This window comes from Lepisosteus platostomus, chromosome 12, assembly GCF_059453375.1.
Source record: "Lepisosteus platostomus isolate fLepPlt1 chromosome 12, fLepPlt1.hap1, whole genome shotgun sequence".
In the NCBI taxonomy this organism is placed as follows: Eukaryota; Metazoa; Chordata; class Actinopteri; order Semionotiformes; family Lepisosteidae; genus Lepisosteus; species Lepisosteus platostomus.
The window spans coordinates 38,698,536-38,718,617 of record NC_142622.1 but is presented as its reverse complement, the minus strand read 5'-3'; the positions used below and the strand labels follow the sequence as shown (position 1 = coordinate 38,718,617).

The following is a 20,082-nucleotide window of genomic DNA, read 5'->3' as shown; positions in this document are numbered from 1 at the left end:
ACATTCCATAACAGAAAAGGTTGTAAAGATAACATTAATACTGAAAATATACAGCAAAGGTTGCAACTGAAATCTTTTTGGATAAAAAATCTCAGTCTTTTTAAAATGCTTATCTTGTTTCTGATAACATTTCACTGATAGTCAACCATGTACTTATCCAGTAATCACAATTTATGCTGAAACCGAGCTGCTGTTAAGAATATTTAATTATTTGAAATCTGAAAAATGATAGCAGGAAAAACAATTTTCAAAGGCTCTTGAATTAAAAGGCAGAAAGTGGGCAATGTGAAATAAGTATCTTAAAAAGGAAAATAGCTTCAGCACTGCAATCATGTACAGTAGGTGGGATCACACAATCAACAAGCAATAATACTGCTTTGAATTCTTTGAATAAGAAAGCTTGTGAAATTAAACAGGAATTGGTACAATTTAAAAGAAATTACTACTGTAATTATGAAATGTAGCTGGTACAATTTACAGAAGCTGAAGTTTTGTTAGAGAAAAATCTTATAAACTGTTCTGTCGTTAAATACAAAATGCAACTGCACAGGCCCTCTCAGTGTTTCTCATACATTAAGTAGAAAAAAAGCACTAAAAGATACATTAAAGGTAAAAGCAGGGGGAAATGAAATATTTCTTTCTCAGAATTCAACCTGTACCATGCTGACAAGATAGGGGATCTTCTGTAGAATCCAGATTAATTTCATTCAAATATGTTGCAGTGGCAGCTCTCTTCTATGATAATTCGCCCAGGAAGTATTATTTTCAAAACTCTGCAACTTGTAAAAAACCAGGGGAACCGCCTGTGACTTACGAATTTCTTTAGTTTTCAGGTTACAAAGTTGAGTATTTGAACTCCTGTTTTAGTGTTACGGAACTGAATTTGCTAAATTTGTGAATATTATGAGGATAAGAACACAGAGAACCATGTGAATAGATAATATGTAAATAGCAGTGAACCATACTTTTAAAATCCTTATACCATTTCCACATCTCTTGCTGATTTTTTATTTTAAATATATACATTTCTAGCCATATGGTTTAACCATTTTCAGCTGTCATTATTTACAGAGAATTGCTGGTTAATAATTTGCAGTTATCCCATGCAAGCTATTTAAACTGTAGATCAATCCTATGTTAGCCACATAAGCTTTATTTAAACTGCGCAGCTGTTCTTTATAAATACAGTAGCGGAGAAGTAGCCTGGCTACCATCTCTTTATGAAATATGGCTGTATTAAGACACTTGTACAGTAAGTGTGTATTTTGTAATAGTAATCAGCACATCTATTTTTTCTGCTTGTGTTAGAGTTTTTTTTGCATTTGCTAATACATGCAGATAACACATGTAAGTTTCTTTTTGGTTGAACAATTGCTATAGAACCTTTTCTATAAAAATTTAAGGTTGCATAATGTGAAATAGACAAAACTCTGTTCAATTTCAAAGATGTTTTTTTTTTTTTCTGTCTTGTTCCTAGCTATCAGCTGTGGCCATCCTGGCAGTCCAATTTATGGCAGAACACTTGGCAATGGTTTTAATCTGAATGATGTTGTCACCTTCTCCTGTAACACTGGATATATTATGGAAGGACCTACACGGGCTCAGTGCCAGGCCAATAGACAGTGGAGTCATCCTCCACCGACATGTAAAGGTGGGGAAAAAAGTTAAGTCTTCTATTTATATGGTGCTCACTCATATCTAAATATAAGCCAATTCATTGTGAAGGAATTTCTGAAGTTACAAAATAATTTCATAATGCTATATTTTGCCATTAGGTAGTGTAGTTGCTATGCTGTAGTTTTATGTAGTTTCTTTATCAAGACAATGCATTCTGCGTATAGAAAATATGGCTTTTTTAAATAGCACAAACATTTCATATACATAACTATTGAAAAGTTGTAATTATAGCTGTTCCGTGAGCTGTTAACAGAGACATGTCATTCTATGAAAGTGTTAGGCATAGCAATTCATTGTAAATACGTTGACAGGAGTATAAAATAATCCTGAAACTTTCTGACTTTTCCTTGACATTAAAGCCTTTCACATGGTTGACAATCCAACATGATAGTAGCTGAAACAAACTTCATAGTATAAATTGTGATTAACCTTTACCTCAGTAGTTTCTTGTGTTCCTTCATAACTTTGTTTTATTACACACTCAACTTTTTTACCAGTTTATTTGGCCTTGATTGTTTTGTATTGTAATTCTTTCTCTATGCAATAGCCCACATCTATGTGCTTTGAAGAATATAATATTTATTTTTTGATTCACTATTAATTCCTTGAGCATCTTGTAAAGTTCACAAATTTCAAGATGTAGTTTTGTATACTACTGCAAAAATTGTTTTTGTCAAAGTTAAATGATCCTGGCTTAATTACACATTTCCATATGAATACACATTATATTGTTTAATCTTCTATTATTATATTGAAAATTGTCAATGACTGTCATGATTTCTATAAATAAATCCATTTTTGATTGAAAACATCTGGTCAGAATATATAATAATAAAAATGTTTAAAATAATTATACACCAATTCACACTTGTAAATGATCTTGTGATGCAAATATCTTGTGTTTTTCTTCCTTTCACTCATATACTCTACAGTATATGAGTGAAAGTCTTAAAAAAAATAGAAAAAATGTGATTTTTCTGATACTTTGTAAATTGAACTGAGTAGAAGTTCAATTTGAAATTGAAGACTTTGCATTGAGTTTATCTTGAGAAAGTATACGTATTTGGCATTTGACAAGAATTTCTGGCTTTACTGCTGCTATGGGTACTTCAAAGCCTTTAACAGCTTTGCATGGCAATAATGTATGCTTCATTTATTATCATGTGAATACTCTGTAATGTCCTGCTGTATTAGCAGAATACTGATCACTGCAGTAATAAATAAAGCAAGGCATATCCACAATGTTATTGGCCAGCAGCTTTTTCATAAAAAAAAAGAAATGCGATGGGTATTATCGACTTGCGCAGTACATTTAAACATTGATTCATATTTTTCTTAAGCACTTGCACACAAATTTGTTACTTGTGCATGATTTCGATTCACAAGTTGCTTAATTCTTGTAATAGAACTTACTGATGCAGAGGTTCAAGCTTTTCATATTGAAGAAATAGTTTGGAATGTTTATGTTTCTTCCAAATAACATGTCTGTTTCTGCCTTTAGTGGTCAACTGCTCTGACCCTGGAATCCCAGCCAATTCCATAAGGGAGAGTAAGATAGAGCATGGGAACTTCACCTTTGGAACTGTAGTGTTTTATGATTGCAATCCTGGGTATTATTTATTTGGCTCATCTGTGCTAACCTGTCAGCCTGTTGGGCATTGGGATAAACCATTACCTGAATGCATTGGTAAGTTGTCATTTTGAAGTTTGTAACATAGTGTAGATACTCCACATTGTCCACATTGAATCCTTTTAAATGAAACTGATATATACAGTATAATGAATGACACAATTAGGTATCTTATTTTCTTTTTTAGGTATCTAACAAAACAATATCTTTCACTTGTCTATAGTTTATGTAAAGTGTTCATTTCTGATTGTTACATGATAAAGGATGAATTGATTTTCACTCCATGTGAGACAGGAAAAAAGAAACCCACCTGTAACATACAATGAGTAATGTTAAATTTTTGTTACAGGAAATAGTTTTCCCCGGTTTCTTTAACATATGTTTTTATTTGCCTTTTCCATATATATAGTTATCTTTCTATATCTTCAGTTCTAAGTATTTACTATTGCTCTTAAAAAAAGGCAAGAGCTAATTTGACTCCATAGGAGAATGCTTTTAAAATATCCATAAAAAGGATTGAATTATATTTAAACAACAAAAAAAGATTAAGTATAATTTTTAATAGCCATTGTTTTTCTGAGATGGTGGTGTGACACGTGGGTGTTAAACTTTACAAACATTCCAGTCCTTCATTCTCAAGCTGGCAATACAGAGGATAAGATAAACAACTGCTACATGAGCATGACATCTTGGGAGTCTTTCATTTAAGTAAAATGAGTATAGGGACCACATGTCTGTCTCCAATGAATAGCAGCTAACAGCATTACACAGTCTTCTGTTTTGTCAGCACTGGCAGACATTGCTTAACAGGGGCATGCAGTGAAATGATGATGCACACTCAATTATGCTCTTCACGGCAGGAAAACGTGCGCTTGGTTCTGCCAACACAGATACCCATCTGAGGATAAACTGAGAAGTTCAATCATCATTTTTGTCAGTCCTATTCAAAATGAATTACAAGAATCAAATAGATTTTTTAATAACTCTAGTGTATTTCATAGCAGAACTTGAATCCTATAGATTTTAGCTCTCTTTCAAGGATTTGTATTTTTTGCTGTAATAAGAATAAATCCCTTGCGGTGTACATTTAACATTTTGTATGATATACACTACCCTTTTTTATTAGTTATTTACACTGCGCTGGCATGCAGTTGTTGAAACTGTAATCATTTTTAAACTATTTTATTATTTTTTTATATACCTGTGAGGAAAAAGCTTGGGAGTAAAATTACCAATTGAATGCAGGACTTTCTTATTATTTATTCCATAAATATTCAAAGACAAAAAGGTAAAGGGTTACACTGAACTTAAAGGGGAACCACAACACTTTTTTTTTGTTTTGGGGTTAGAGAGAATCGGCATTGATGAGTGCATTGCAAACCAAAGTGAAAGTAAAATGTACACACAAAATAGACTAAATGTCCAGTTATGTTCGATTCCATATTCTGAGATTTAGAATGAGGCAACCAAACTCCCAGTGAAGTGAAGTGACCTTATTATATTGTAAACAAGCAGGCTGGTAAATATATCTCTTTTAATCCAATGGAAATATTGTTCCTGATTTTGAGGCGGTTGAGCTGGCAAGTACAACTTACTGTACGAGTTAACTTTACATGCAGATAACATTGGAACATCTCCAGTAAAACGTCTGCTGCACAACCTCTACCTACTCACTGTACATCACATTATATTTGTCATTATAGTGACTAGCGAGCAGAAAGGCATGCCTCATGTCACAATTTTTGCAAATTCTCACTCACACCTGTGGTGAGACCAGTGTTATGAGACAACATGCCGATTATTCAGTAATTTTGTGCTTAATTCAGAATTTGTCAAATTTCGCGATACTGTCAATTGATCAATTTTGAGATTTAATAACCGGTCTGAGAAACTGAGACTGCAGTTCCCCTTTAATGTATTATTACGACAAAATAATTAACTTCATAACTGTGCTTCATCTTTTAATGCTCCTGCTGTGACATTTCTATTTTTGCAGTTTGCCCAGTTGTTCAGGCTTGCTGTGTTTTAGCCCTGCAGAGCTTACTATATTTGCTTTTGCATTTGTAGTTCTGTTAGGCTTCAAAGTTAACTGTTTCAGGTGAAACATACACCCACAAGTGATAAAAGAAATAAAGAATTTGTGAATGTAAATTTGAAAGAAATGTCCTTGAACTCTGATTTGTTTTTGTTTTTCTATAAGGTTGGTGATTTTTAGGTTTCAGTTATTTAGGGTGCTTGGCTCAAAACATGAATGTAGCTCCATGGTCCAAGCTCTCAATTTTCTTCAATTGCAGGGACTTGCTAGATACTGCAAGTTTGAAGTGATTCATTAAGAGATGTCTCCCTCTTCCAGTCAGCTCTACGTCTTCTGTACAGCTTCAAGTGAAAAGATAATGTCTGATACAGCTGGTTCTCATACAGTACATGAGCAAGTTAGAAGACCATGTCTTCTCTCTGTGAAGTATAGGAGTTCCATCCATAAAGCCAAAATCTAAAAAAAGAAAAAAGGAACAGTATGAAATATGCAGTAGTACAAACATTTTAGTGTATCCCTTTATTAAAACTTTACTGACAATTTTTCAGATGATCAAATAGACAAAAACAATGTAATTTATTACAACTAGAACAAAAATGTTCAACTGTATCCTTTGTTTGTTTCAGTCATTGACTGTGGTCATCCTGGTTCACCTCCGAATGGTATTTTAACTGGAGATAAATTCACATTTGGGTCAACCGTGCGTTACTCCTGCATGGGAGGGAGAGAGCTTAAAGGACAATCTACGAGAACCTGCCAACTGAATGGACACTGGAGTGCACCCATGCCTTATTGTTCAGGTAACAAAATCAAAATCATTTAGGTGACGTTAAGAAAACAGTTGAACAAATATAATCAAACATTCTTTTTACTCATAGTTTTAATTTACTTAAACTTTAAACAAATGTGTCCTGTAATTCAGATATTATATAAGATCAGTTAAAATGGGAATGCCTTCTTATTATTTCTAGAATCAAGCGGAAATCAAATAACCAAATAAACAACGAGCAGGAATGTAAACCTCAACCTCCATATTTGTTAAAGGTTTTCAGTGATTCCTTTGTGGATGAAAAGCAATTTGTGGAAGACATTTTTTCCCACAATGTGTTGGTATTCTTAATTTAATTAGACATTCAGTTTATCTTTTTGCAGGAGTTGTTGAATCTTGACTTGCAATTGATCTGTAGAGTCCTCACGGTATTCAGTGTTTGCTGTCCTTTATTGGAATTAGATGCCATCTGCTCATAAGTGTCTCAGTGAGAAAGTGCAGCTCCATCCTCAAGGGGAATGTTTTTCTTCTTCTATCTTTGCAGCAATTTTTGTCTGCCCTCAAACTTGTTGACCAAATTAATATTTAAATTTTTTGGTCTACTGAACCCCAAACCAACACAAGAACAAATTGTATTTGTGAACTGTACTCTCAGCCTTTATTAGATAAGAACAATGGAACAGGAGGTAGAAAATAGAAATGAAAAGGCTTATTCATGCATTCTAGAATGTTCTATTCAAAAGGTTTTTTACATTGTTAGATTTATTCTGCTAAAATATGGAATGTATATTACTAACGTGCACAAAAGACAAGATCAATCTTGAGTTGTGTTCCTTGAGGTGTTAGGACCCTTCCCTCATTAGTGACACCTCAGATGTTAAACTTAAACAAGAAGAGATCACATGTCAGTAACTGTCACCTGACAATCTAAATCTCGTAATGTATATGTGTAACGATGCCAGATATAAGACGTTTATTTAAACTCTATAGTTTTCATATCTTATCTCATCAGCTCAGAAAACAATTCATTAATACCTCAGAATCTCCCACAACATTTTTATATATTTTGCACTGTAAATGTGATATAATCTCATAATACTCTTTCTTTTTTAATATGTAGTACAGTATATGCTGTTGTTTTTAGTACACATTGCATATAGGTGTATCGATGTACGTTCACATGCACATGTTTTATCCTGCCAAAGTATATTTGTATATCCATGCATCTTCTAACCAATTCATCCAGTACATGGTCACGAGGAAGCTGGAACCAAACCCAGCAATCAACAGAGCCAAGGCATGCTACTCCTGGCGTACCCTGGATGGTACTCCAGTCCATTGCTATAAATATATACTGTACAGCATATAAATCAATATCCATATACTGTATAGCTCAAAGTCCAAAGCTTTTTAGTTAAAATAAACCTGTTGTAAACCAAGACATTTTAGACATCTAACTGCTGCCTAAAAGACCCCTTTAATTACCTGAGATATGATTTATGAATTTTAACTGTCTTTTTAAAAGATTAAAGAAATGAAAACAATAATAATCCACCTACCTGCTACTTAGTCGTCCTTCTTCTTTTTATTATTATGATTATTATTCCCTAGCTATTGTGGAATGTGTGGAATGTGAGTCATGTTTGATCAAGTTGGAGCAGAATAGGCAACTTGAAGGATTTAAAGTGCTTATATATTGTTATATATTGCAAGTTTCTAGCCAGGTATAAAAGTGGCTGAAATACATACTGTATATACAGTATATAAGAAAAAGAAAGGTCTGCTTCATTTTCCCCAGTGTTCCAAAAGACTAAGCCCTTAAATCTTACTTCTACTTTACATACTGTCAACTGCAACAAGATCTGCAGTAATATTGTGAACACCACCAGAGGCCGAGGTAAAAAAAGGTTTAAGAACAATTGGCATATGTACACAGTTGCACCTGTTGACACTAATTATTTAATTAATTGAAATGTAATGTTTTTGGGCAGCATGGTGGTGCAACGGTAGTATTGCGCTGGAGCCCTGGGTTCTATTCCTGGGGTGCTATCTGCATGGAGTTTGTGGGTTTTCCATGTGTTCACCTGGGTTTCCTCCAGGTGCTCTGGTTTCCTCTCACAGTCCCACATGCAGGGAAGTTAATTGGCTTCTGGCCCTGGTGCGAGTTTGTGCCCTGCGATAGACTGGGATCTTGTCCAGGGTATATCCTGCCTGGTACCTCCACTTGCCACCTGTGACCCTGTACTGGAAAATGTAGGTTAGAAAATCGATACATGCAATGTTTGTATTCTCACAAGAGTTTGTTGTGTATTGGTTTATTCATCAGAATGTTAGCTGACCACAGTGCAAGTCTCAGAGCTGTACAAAGAAGTTTAAGTTGGAGAAACAGTATAGCTCTCTCAAATTACACTTAGAACACTTGAAGACAGTACAGTTGGAGCTCCGGGAAAGCTAGATATTTTAGTTTGAAGTAAAATATAAGTGATAGCCTGGTTAGAAGCCTGTGTAGTGTAACAAAAGTCAGGATTTCTCAGAAGTGGGATCATCATTGATATGAAAGAGTTTTTGTGAAAGTCTTGAGCCATATGTCCCTAGACACATTTTCCAGATTCTCCAATCTGGCCAGCAGTGCTATGCACAAAATACAATTCATGTTAGAGATCTCAAAGGCATTTTATAAACTTGTCAAAGACTTACTTCCTGAGCCATGAATATGAATCTTGAATAAAGATCACAGCTATTATATGGATATTTGTGCTAAAGTTAAGAGCATAATTAATTGATTGCGCTGTATTGAAAGTAAGGCAATATGGATAAAGGAGTTTTTTAATTGTGACACAAAATCATTTAGAATGGTTTATAATTAAACATCAGAGGAAGATAAAGATTAGTTCTTGCAGAATAAATTTTACTGTGCAGGCTATTTTTCATCCACTCATTATGTTTCTAGAGTACATTGCAGTCTCCTCATAAGAAGTAATTTTGAAACTTCAGTTTTCGAACTGAATATATGTGGTAACGGATCAGAATTCAGTTTTGGGATTTTTTTTTACGAAAGTGTTGTTTTAATGGTAGAACATACATATTATAACAAAATTAACGGATGCATTCACACATTAAAGTCTGGGATATCTTGTCAAGTGGATAATGAATTATCTTCATTTTTTAATGGCCTTTTTGATTTTTCAGTGAGGACAGACTTTCACAAATGTAGATATTTAGATTTCTTTCTCCTCAACCAGGAATCAGCTTTATAAATTGTTTACTTTGAGGAAATGTCATCTTCACTACAGAATTGCAAGACACAGTGTCTTTTTACCATGGAAATCCTTTACTGAGAGTTATTAATGCATTCGTTTACACTATGCAAATAAAGTCCTATACAGCATATTGACTAATCTGCTGTAGTAACACACAGCTGAGTATTAGTCAAGGTAATAAAACTAGTATTAAGAAGATATTTTTATATACCATATTTATACCATACCATTTGAATCAGATTTATATGTTTCATACCACATGAATCAGATTTATATGTTTCATACTGTACCATTTTAGATATAAAAGAAAATGAAGGTTATGGTGAATAAGGTAAATGTATTTGAATGTCAAGTCCATTTTTTTGTTGGTACAGTAGCTTACAAGACATTCATTAAACTGCTTCCTGAGGAATCATAATCAGCTTTAGTGATAAGGTTTGCATTGGAATTGGGTACCTTGTTCCAAGCACTTATTATGACTCTGAAGTATAAAGTGCTTCCTGCTTCTTTTAGTCCTCTTTTCATTTGTTCCCTTTGTGCCCTCTTGTTTTTGATTTTCTTGTTAAATTTGTTAATGTGTTTCAAATAGACATAAAATGTTTTCTTTAGCTCATGTTGTAGCACCCATGTGTATACCCATGCCAAGGCATTTAACAGTGATGCTAAGGATGGACATATTGTATTGGTACTAACAAGTACAAGTATTGTGGAAATAAAGACCTTTTCTCTGGTGGTAGAAGTGACAACAGAAGGCACCCCTCATGGTCCCCCAGGAGATCTGTGAAAGGGAATGCATAGACTCATTGTTGGAGTAGAAGCAGTGCCAGGGTGATATTCATCATTGATTGTCACAAGTGTTACATGTTAGTTTTGTTTTCTTTTTGATTTGTTCATTGTGTTTAGAACTACGTAACATTGCTTTTAAAATTGACAGCAACTGAATTCATTGTCATGTAATAATCACGTATTTTATTTTTCTAAAGTCTGCACGATCACAACCTTTATTCATATGAGTATGCAAAAATTAAACAAAAAAACTTATTAAACACTGCAAAAATGATGAAATCTCATTCAAAGAATTAAAATTGCCATCGGGGTGATTGGTTTCAATGTAGAGCAAATCTAGTAACATCCTTAACTTTTTTCATAATTCCATGATATACAATTTTGTCTAGTATTTTTTTCCCACAGAATATTTGCATAAAACACTTTACATTACTAATAATGCTTATTTAAAGTTCTTCAGATGTTAACTTTCTTTCTCACATGCTTATCAGGGTCTTTAGAAAAATGTAAGCATACTGTAGTTTTTTGTATATACATGTATACATATGCAAGAATACTATTAATATATATAACAATAGAATGCATTTAGTGTATAAATTAACCTGCAGATTAACATGGTGGAACATACCCTACAGTATTTACATTCCTAATTTATAAATTAAAACAAAAACATTCTGTTCCTTTTGGTTCTTTAAGAGAGTATATTGAGGTCAATACCCCACAAAAAAAAAACTGAAAGAGTCAGGAGCACTACATCAGAGGATTTTTCCCTGGTTTCAAGTTCTGAGTTCTAAAGCCCTTTGGATGTTTTCTGCTCTTTATTGTAATCTGCCCTTGAGCATTTTGTTTTCCTGGCAGAATTTCAAAACCCTAAAACTGAACATTGCAAATTCAGCTGCTTTCTCTGTTTCCCAGGATTTTCTGTTTTTCTGTGTTTCATCAATGGGATTTGAGGTGTCATTTGTGTGTTTGTTTTAATTTGGAGTGTGTCTGTTATAACTATAGTCTGGTTTTGTTTTTGATGTAAGGAATGCAACATATAATGTGGAACACAGCCGAGTTGAACCCCATTCATGGGCATACGATTACAATAAGATCCCTGTTGTTTGTGTCACTTTTTGGTTTAGCATGGTATAATAAAATGTCTCATTCTTAGATGAGGTGTACCCAACTGATAAATCTTACAATCTCTCAAAGATTGCCTGGGAACAAAAGCATGTACAAAATTGTTGCCTACATCTTTTCACAATGTAAGTGGTCTTGACAATTATGTATTGATGATGGTCCATATGCGCCATTTGGCTGTTCGAGCTTTAGCTCCTTTTAGATACAGAAAACATATCCCCATGTTACAACATGATCTCAGTTTGATACCAATTCATTGGCTTCAGTACAGAGTCTGTTGTGACTCCCAACAGCAGGAATCCAAATCTCTGATTATTATAACTTTTTTCTCTATATATTATGGACTATTGATTAAACTGGCTCACAAGGTGCGTGATTCAGTGTGTAGCAGCTTTACGACAGAGAATGACATATTTTTATTGTGTCACTCTTATATCAAAACTCTCTGAGCCCTGATTAGTGAACATACATTCATTATCAACCAGTCAAGATTTTGTTTTCATAAACAGTTAAAGGATATTAATTTCAACAGTTACATTGCTTACCTTTAGAGTAATGGTAAACTTTAAATAACAGCATACCATATTTCCCAAAAAAATATACACGTTTTCAATTTTGTCAAATGGTTGGGTATACCGGAGCAGCAGTGTAAGTAGATGTTAGGCTTTAGACAGTAGCTATGTGGTCGTTTATTAAATCTGAGGTGGGATTATAACTGCTGTTGTACTCTTGCACACTTGTGTCATTAAAATGTCCAGCAGTGTAAACGGATAGATACAGTATGTATCTCACCTTGGATGAAACCATCTGTCAAATTATTAATATAAAATAAATGTTTATTGTTACTAATAACTTGCTATAATGCTAACTACAGTATGTTATTGGTTTAGAAATTTTAATTTTTAACTGAAATCAAAGAAGCTGTACAGAGGCATGTCAGCAGAATGATGCAGAACTATACTTTATTTAGATAAATCAGAAAGGAAGCATTAATCTTATTCATTATTATTTTATAATTAAATCTTTTCAGGGTAAGAAGTAAAATGCTTTTTTTCCCTATGCTAAACTCTGCACTGTATATTACTCTGTCAAATCATAAGAACAGCCTCTGACCATAACTCTAATGGTCTCATGACTGTCATTTCAGATTTGTAGAATATGACCATTGGGATGGCTAATAAAGAAATAATGTCCTTGTGTCCCTGAAATAGGGTGCACTCAGCACATTTAATATAAGACAACACACTTAGAGAGACTAAAAATTGATGTAACACAAGACAAAGTAACGGTGTTAAAGCATATCAATCATCTCACATGAGAATTTAGTACTGTATGTATAGTATGCAGGGAATCTTTCACGTTCCAGTTGGGAGTTATTCATAACTCATATTAAATCACTGTTATCAAAAATATTCACAACCGGGGAGATAACACGATCTCTATATTGAAATGGCAGTCTGGGGTTAGAGCTCCATTTATCCATTTAGCTAACACCTTGTTTGTTGTTTTTGTTCTTGTTCTTTTTTATTTTTACATACTTACGTACTATACCCTCTGAGGTGCTTACTTGTTCCCATTGTAATTGCAATGACATTAATAGAATTGGACTTCCCTGAACAAGCTGAAATGGCTCTCTCCAGAAGTGGGGGGAACAGCTGCCCCAAGAGGAGGAGTTTAAGTTCCCTGGGGTCTTGTTCACAACTGAGGGTAGAGGGAATTGTGAGATTGACCAGTGAACTGTTGTAGTGGATGAAATAATATGGATTCTTTACCGAACCATGGTGGTGATGTGGGAGCTGAGTTTTCGGACAAAATTCCCAGTTTTCTTGTCAATCTAGATCAACAACCTCAATATGGTTACGCACTTTGGGTAGTGCCAGAAAAAAAGTATATTATGCATACAAGCTAGATAATTTATTTTGGTTCCAGATTTAATATGGCACCATACTAGGGTAACATGGTGCTTTTTTTTGTTTCTTTTGGTTACTTTGTTTATTTTGTTTTACAGTATTTTTGATGTTTTTTGTTGTTTTTGAATTTTTTGAAGTTATTGAATTGTATTGAAATTCTGTGTCAATTATAGAATCTTTGTCCTTGATTATAAATATTCATAGCTTTGCTTATTGTTAAATGTCAGTGTCTTACTCTTGATTCCAATCTGAGCACAACTGTGATTCATTCAGTACACACAGCAACACAGATACTCCCAGTCTGAGCAGGAACAGTGCCAGCAAATTAGAAATGGTTGAGTTGCTTAAGATCCAGAAACTCTTGATCTGCTCTGCGGCACTACTGGAGATCCCCAGCAGTACTGTAACTAGAATATGAACAAACAGTCTTCAAGTTGTAATGCTTCCTGTATGCAGGGTACGTAATTTTCACTTGGTGAGAAAACTAAACACTTTATTTCCTTGGTTTTCTGTTTTTAAGATAGTTACTGTACCAAACTGTTGGATTGTGAACATTGCATTGGAGAGGAACGATCAAATTTTCAGGGCCAAGAAACATTCAGTTCAAAATCAAACTGAGTAAAAAGACCTGTAGGATAATGTAAGTTTGAAAAACAGTAGGTAGTCTCCTAATTATTAGAAAATCAAAGGTAACAGCTTCATACGATTCATTGGACTGCCTTATTCATGTGTAAATAAGTACAGGAAATAGCCTGCAGCTCTGTATAATAGCTACCTAAATATGTCTCCTGGGTTTGCATAGAGCTCAGTGTGTACCTGATATAAGTCTGTAGTGGTATGCAAGACTTACAGTATAAAAATTGATTTTGTTAGGGCCATTTGTTGGTTATATGATACGTTACTAATGAGTAGGGCATTCCAGGGCTATTAAGCCTCAAAATTAATTAGGTCTTAATTAATGTGATACTTAATGATACCAAAAAGTAATTTATTACAGAAAGTTCCATTTTTTCTGGCTGTAATTTGGGACTTTCTGAGTGGTTTATTCTGCTTAATCTCAGGCCTGAGAAAACACAGAATTGCTGAAAAATGGAGACAAAATAGCAGCTATTTTTTTTATTATTAACTAGATACTTATAAAGCAAGAGGGAAAGTAAAATGTTGCCTTAGAATTTACTTTTACAATCAATTGGGTTTATGTTTCTCATTCTGTATTTGCGTGACAAATCCTGCACAAGAGATATGCTTATATCCATAAAATTGGAGATCAAGCTAAGTAAAAAATACAATTATTCCCCTGTATAACAAGAGATTCATTTAGTATAAAGTAATAAGCAGCCTTAAATGTTATTTAGATAAAACTATGTCAATTTGAGGACATTGTCATTGATATTACTGATGAAAGTACAAGAAGAGCTCCCATTGCTCTTTTTTGCCACATTGCTATGAATGTGAAGAGACAAGCACATTTGAACTATGATGTTCACATATGTTGGTTGCCAGATTTAACACGGTTACAGTATTTAGACAAACGGGGAATCTTCATGTTTATAAATGTTAACCTTTAACACATTAATCCAGTATTCTTCTTGTTTCATTGATGTGAAAGGCAGGGCACTTTCGGCAAAACAAAACCATAAATGAGATTGTTGAACAAACATGGTTCACAGTGGTTATCTTGAATGGCCAGTGGGATAAGGTATATTTTGCTGTTGTATATGTATTTGCAGGGAATACAGAAATTTCTGTTGTTAAATTTCTTGAATGTTATGATGGGAGGCTTGAAATTAATTTATTCTTAAGATTGCACCCTTTTCAAGAGTAGCATACAGTGTGTCCCTACTTCATGTGCTCATAAGCTCATGAACACCATTGAAGGAGCTGTTGAGAATCTATTACAAATGATTTTCACCCTATACTATATGTCCTATTCAGTAATAAGATTAATGTTGCTTTTGTCTGCAGGTGATTCTTCAGGTACCTGTGGGGACCCAGGTGTTCCTGCCCATGGTGAGAGGGAAGAGAGTGACTTTAAAATCCGAAGCAAGGTGCGCTTCACTTGTGCTACAGGGTACATTCTTTATGGTTCAGCCGAAAGGATGTGCTTCCCCAATGGAACTTGGTCAGGACGACAGCCATCATGCAAACGTAAGAAATGATTATAATCACACAGTGAGTAAGTTAAAAAAACAGAGAGAGCATGCTGATTTTTTTCTTCATTATTTAAGCATATAAGTTTGAGACCCAGTTTGCAAAGGAGGGATACCTCAAAATCCTTCAAATTATCGGAGTGTTTCCAATGTACAAGATATTGTCATTGATATGGGTAAAAGCCATGCCTACATTTGATTGTGTTATTCCAAAATCAATTTGCTTTTAATTCAGTGATTTCAAGTGTTCAGTGAGCACTGTATTGGTATACAGTACATTCACCTTAAGTAAATTCAGTGAAACAGTTGCATTTTTATAATTATTGCACATTTTTACATTTAATGAAGAATTTGGTTGAGTAACTTCATAAAGTTATTCCCTTTCAGGCAGTAATTTCATGAACTGCATAACCCATTGAGCTCACCTATCTCTTTGTATAACTGTTTGATACTTTGCCAGCCTTTATGTTCTGACTTCAATGTTTTCTTCAACATGTACTGTAAAATGCATTCTCAATTAGATTAAATCTGGAAATCGATTTGGTCAGTCCAAGATTTTCCTTCTTTTTCTTCAATTAACTCATTGATTGCATTGGCCATATGTTTTGGGTGTTTGTCATGCTATGTGGTGAAGCTCTATCCAATATGTATGGAAATACGTATGGAAGCATTTTTTTTACATAAACAGTAAACTTCAGAATTTATTTCACTGCTGCCATTATTAGTTAGTTTATCAATGATGATAGTTTATCTAGAGGTGGTCATGCATGCCATGATCATGATAAGCTACTGTAAGTGTCATCTAAAATAAAAGTTTTGACTTTGCTATACCAATACTTTTTGGAGGTCAATGTATTTCTAGTTGCTTGTGACATCCAATTGGAATGACATTCTCACAAATGCAACTGAACTTTCTTTAACCAAACAGAAAAATAATATTTTTCATCATTCTGCAGAGTTTACCAGAGTTTGGTAAAATATGTCCCTAACAAAGCAACTTTATTTGACTTTGTGTAAAGCATTTTGACAGTTTTAGACATAGTGAGGCAAGCTTCATCTGCAGTTACATTAACTGTTAATTAATATTTTATTTCTAAGCACTAGATTTGACATTTAGCCTTTCAAAATGAAATGAAACCATCTGATGGGGAGAATAATTCTTCATGTGCATGAGCAAGCATTTGCTTCATAGTCAATTTCTAATGCGCTATTTGAAAATATTGATTGTATGGATGAACTGTAAAAAATAATATCTTGATTTACAAAATAATTATATCTATCGTGAAATGAAAATAAAGATTAAATTAACACAATCTCATTACATAATCCAAAGCTTTTGAAGTATGCTTGTTCTATATTCTATACATACTGTATACAGTATACAGTATTTAGTTTATGCTTGTACGTCACATGACCACTTACACTACCTCTTTCTTTCTGAAAGTCAAGATCTTTCTTTTTGACTTTCCCCTTAAAGAGGAAAAAAAATAAAACATAGTAAATGTGTTGTGTGACACTAGAGATGTGGTGTCAACTGGAAATATAAGAGTTGTTTTCTTTCTCCCTTTATTTCCTTTATTATTATGGACCCTTCTACCTCAAGATGTTACCCTTTTCTAAACTAGACAGCTTATTTTGCCAAACTATTTCCTTCTTTGTTCCTTTTGAACAGCTATAGTTCAGTTTTGCAGTTGAAAATATTTCCAGATTGTTAACTCTTACACCCCTGGAGGCTGAGGTCTAACGAGGCACAAACTTGTTCTGTTTTTCTGAGATCTAGGAGCTTGTCCTTTCGATATATGGCATCATAGTGCAGCTATTGCATCCCAGCCTCAGGAAATAGTTTTTCAAGAATGTAACTGTAATGTATGTTTATAAATTTATTACTCTATTAGCAATGATCATATCAGCAAGAAAATTAATTTTATGATATTTTCATTCTTTCATTACCTATTGTATGTTTATTAGACACTTTGATTTTCCTCCAAGTTTTTTTTTATTACAAAATTTGTTTGAATTGAAGCTTACTTTCATAATAAGAGGTTCACATTTGATGCAATGACATTAAAGGCAGACTAGAGTCCCTCTGTGTATATCCTGAATTTCCAGAAAGATGCCTTGCAGTTGATTTCTTGCAGTTTCTTCTCAGGTTTATCGTTTAAGCCATTTATTGTTTGCTTTTAGCTGTGCAGTGTGGAAATCCAGGGACCCCAACCAATGGCAAGGTGTTCCGAATTGATGGGACAACCTTCTCCCACTCAGTTGTTTACTCATGCATGGAAGGATACATATTATCTGGCTCTTCTGGGAGACAATGTCTGGCTAATGGAACATGGTCTGGAACCGCCCCTAACTGCACAAGTAGGTATATTAATTAAAGGTACTTTATGCGATATTAAATCAATGATGTTCTATCAACTTTAGAAACCTTACTGATTATTATTCATCTCCAGTCTGTGTTTAAACCAAAATAACATTAAATTATAACTCCTTTCAACTATGCTGCGTGAATAATAAATATTCTGTGTAGGATTAAAGGTTGTAGCCACTAATCTGTATCTCTCAGAGGGATTATCCGAAAGAAAGGGATGATCTAGTTCAAACACGTGGTTAATTGTTTCAAAAGTTGAAGTATATGAGAACTTACATTTGAAAGAAAATAAGAAAAAAAATCTTTTTGAAGACAATTGTGCAGGGAATAATTTATTTAAATGTACCTGATATGAAACATAATGGGAGTTGTGAATAAATTTAAAAGATGAACATCAGTGACTAAAAGCTGTAAATACTTAAACAATGGATTTGGTTAATCAAATTTTTAAAATATCTACTGTATTTCCATCATCAAAGTCTGAAAAAAACTTTCATCAAGGTAGCCTTATTTCCGTTCATAAAATATACAGTAAATGTATCAGTTCATCCAATGAAAAGTATCACTCCGTAAGTGCTTCAACAGAAACGTCTCAAAATGTATTTCAAGTTCTAAGTACATGGGTAACATGCATATCTTAAATTGACAGTTTAACAGAACCTACGAAATTACCTGTTTCATGCATGCTGTCTCTGTAATCCCAAAGACTGCTTGGTTGAATTTACTGCCTTCAACTCATGGCCTTGATTCTAGAATACTTTGAACCATGTTTTAAACCATGTTTGTTGCCTTAATACATCCATCAGTCCATTTTCCAACCACTTTATCCAATACAGGGTAGCGGGGTAGCTGGAGTCTATTATGGCAAGCAACGGGTGCATGGCAGGAGACACAGTGTACAAGTCCACACACAGACACAAATGCACACAAACTCACACCAGGGCCAATTTTGCCAGAAGCCAATTAACCTAGCAGAATTATTTTGGACTGTTGGAGGGAACTGGAGCACCTGGAGGTAGCCCATGCAAACATGTCAAGAACATACCTACTCCACACAGATAACACCCCAGGAACTGAGCCCAGGGCCCCAAGAATGTGAGACAACAATGCTAACCAGTGTATCTTTTCTCAGACTCCATTTGAGTCACAGTGCAAAAACCGCTAGTAGCAGTAGCATTTACACAAAATACTATTGCATCTTTTAACATCGTGTGTCTCTCCACTGATCTAGCAGGCATAGGTAATATCTTTATTCTGGCCAAACCACTAAACAAAACATTCAACCAACTAAGAATATCCTCTTTTATATGTTAACCTAACTGTAATAACTTTCCACATTTTTCAACACATTGTGCAATTTCTAGCTTTTCTCTAATGCTTGATTATTTCTTAATAAAACTCTTTATTTCACTATGATCCATTTGATTGACTGAACCTTTTTCTGTCTCATCCTTGAAGCCTTTCTCATGCTTTGTCTGAAAATGTCATTGGACAATTAATGTGTGAAAAACAATTTTCTCGAAACATAAAGCACAATAGGCACAGAATGTTTGTTGAACAAAACTGTATTCATCTCTACAAGAAAGCTGAGAAGTGCAAACATTTAACTTTGCTTTCTTAAGAAATGCCATTTTGTCTAAAATGTTTGATTCTCCAATGAAGGGTAAAAGCTGTGATCCCTCTGCTGAAAGTTTAACCATTTTGTTTTAAGCCAATGATTTTCTTTATTTTGTAGAACAGAAATGGTTAATGTTAATGTTAAAACGTTAATGACAAGGAACATCTGCCACTGAGCTACAGTAGTTAGCTTTGATTGGTAAATGTGATGGATTAGCCTCCATGCTTCATATTGGTTGCTCGTGTGTTTTTTTATAGTGTGTAGTGATAAATTTTTTTGCTATTTTGATCAATGTGAATCAAAGATTTACTAAATGGCAAGTTTAATTTCTTCTAACTTATAATAAGCTACATTAAAATATAAAGTACAGTGACTTTTAAAAGTCTTCACCTCACCCTTCTTGGACCTTTTCAGACTTTATTGCAATACAATATATAATTATAATGTACTTAATGAGGTTTTTTGCTATCGACCAACACAAAACACTCTTACATGACAAAGTGAAAATAAAATTCGGCAGATTCTTCTAAATTATAAATTGAAAATCAAGCTGATTGCATAAGTAATCACTCCCTTGAGTCAATATCTGGTAGAGGCACCCATAGCAGAAATTACAGCCATGAATATTCTTGGATAAGTCTCTTCTACATCTGGACATTGCAATTTTTGCCCATTCTTCTTTGAAACAATGCTCAACCTCCCTCAGTTTAGATGAGTACTGTCTTCTGAGAGAGGGGTGTATTTAACTTGA

The 20,082-nt window shown here is 34.0% G+C and overlaps 1 protein-coding gene across 5 annotated transcripts in view; it reads left to right on the top strand.

The window, feature by feature from the left end:
• Positions 1-20,082, top strand: part of csmd3b (CUB and Sushi multiple domains 3b) — a 561,056-nt gene that overhangs the window by 504,397 nt on the left and 36,577 nt on the right. For all 5 annotated transcript variants that reach the window (XM_088601884.1, XM_088601883.1, XM_088601882.1 and 2 more), the window contains 5 exons: positions 1,478-1,651; positions 3,179-3,364; positions 5,969-6,142; positions 15,158-15,340; positions 17,527-17,703. In XM_088601884.1, coding sequence (XP_088458010.1) covers positions 1,478-1,651; positions 3,179-3,364; positions 5,969-6,142; positions 15,158-15,340; positions 17,527-17,703 — 894 coding nt within the window. The remainder of the gene's footprint in view (positions 1-1,477; positions 1,652-3,178; positions 3,365-5,968; positions 6,143-15,157; positions 15,341-17,526; positions 17,704-20,082) is intronic.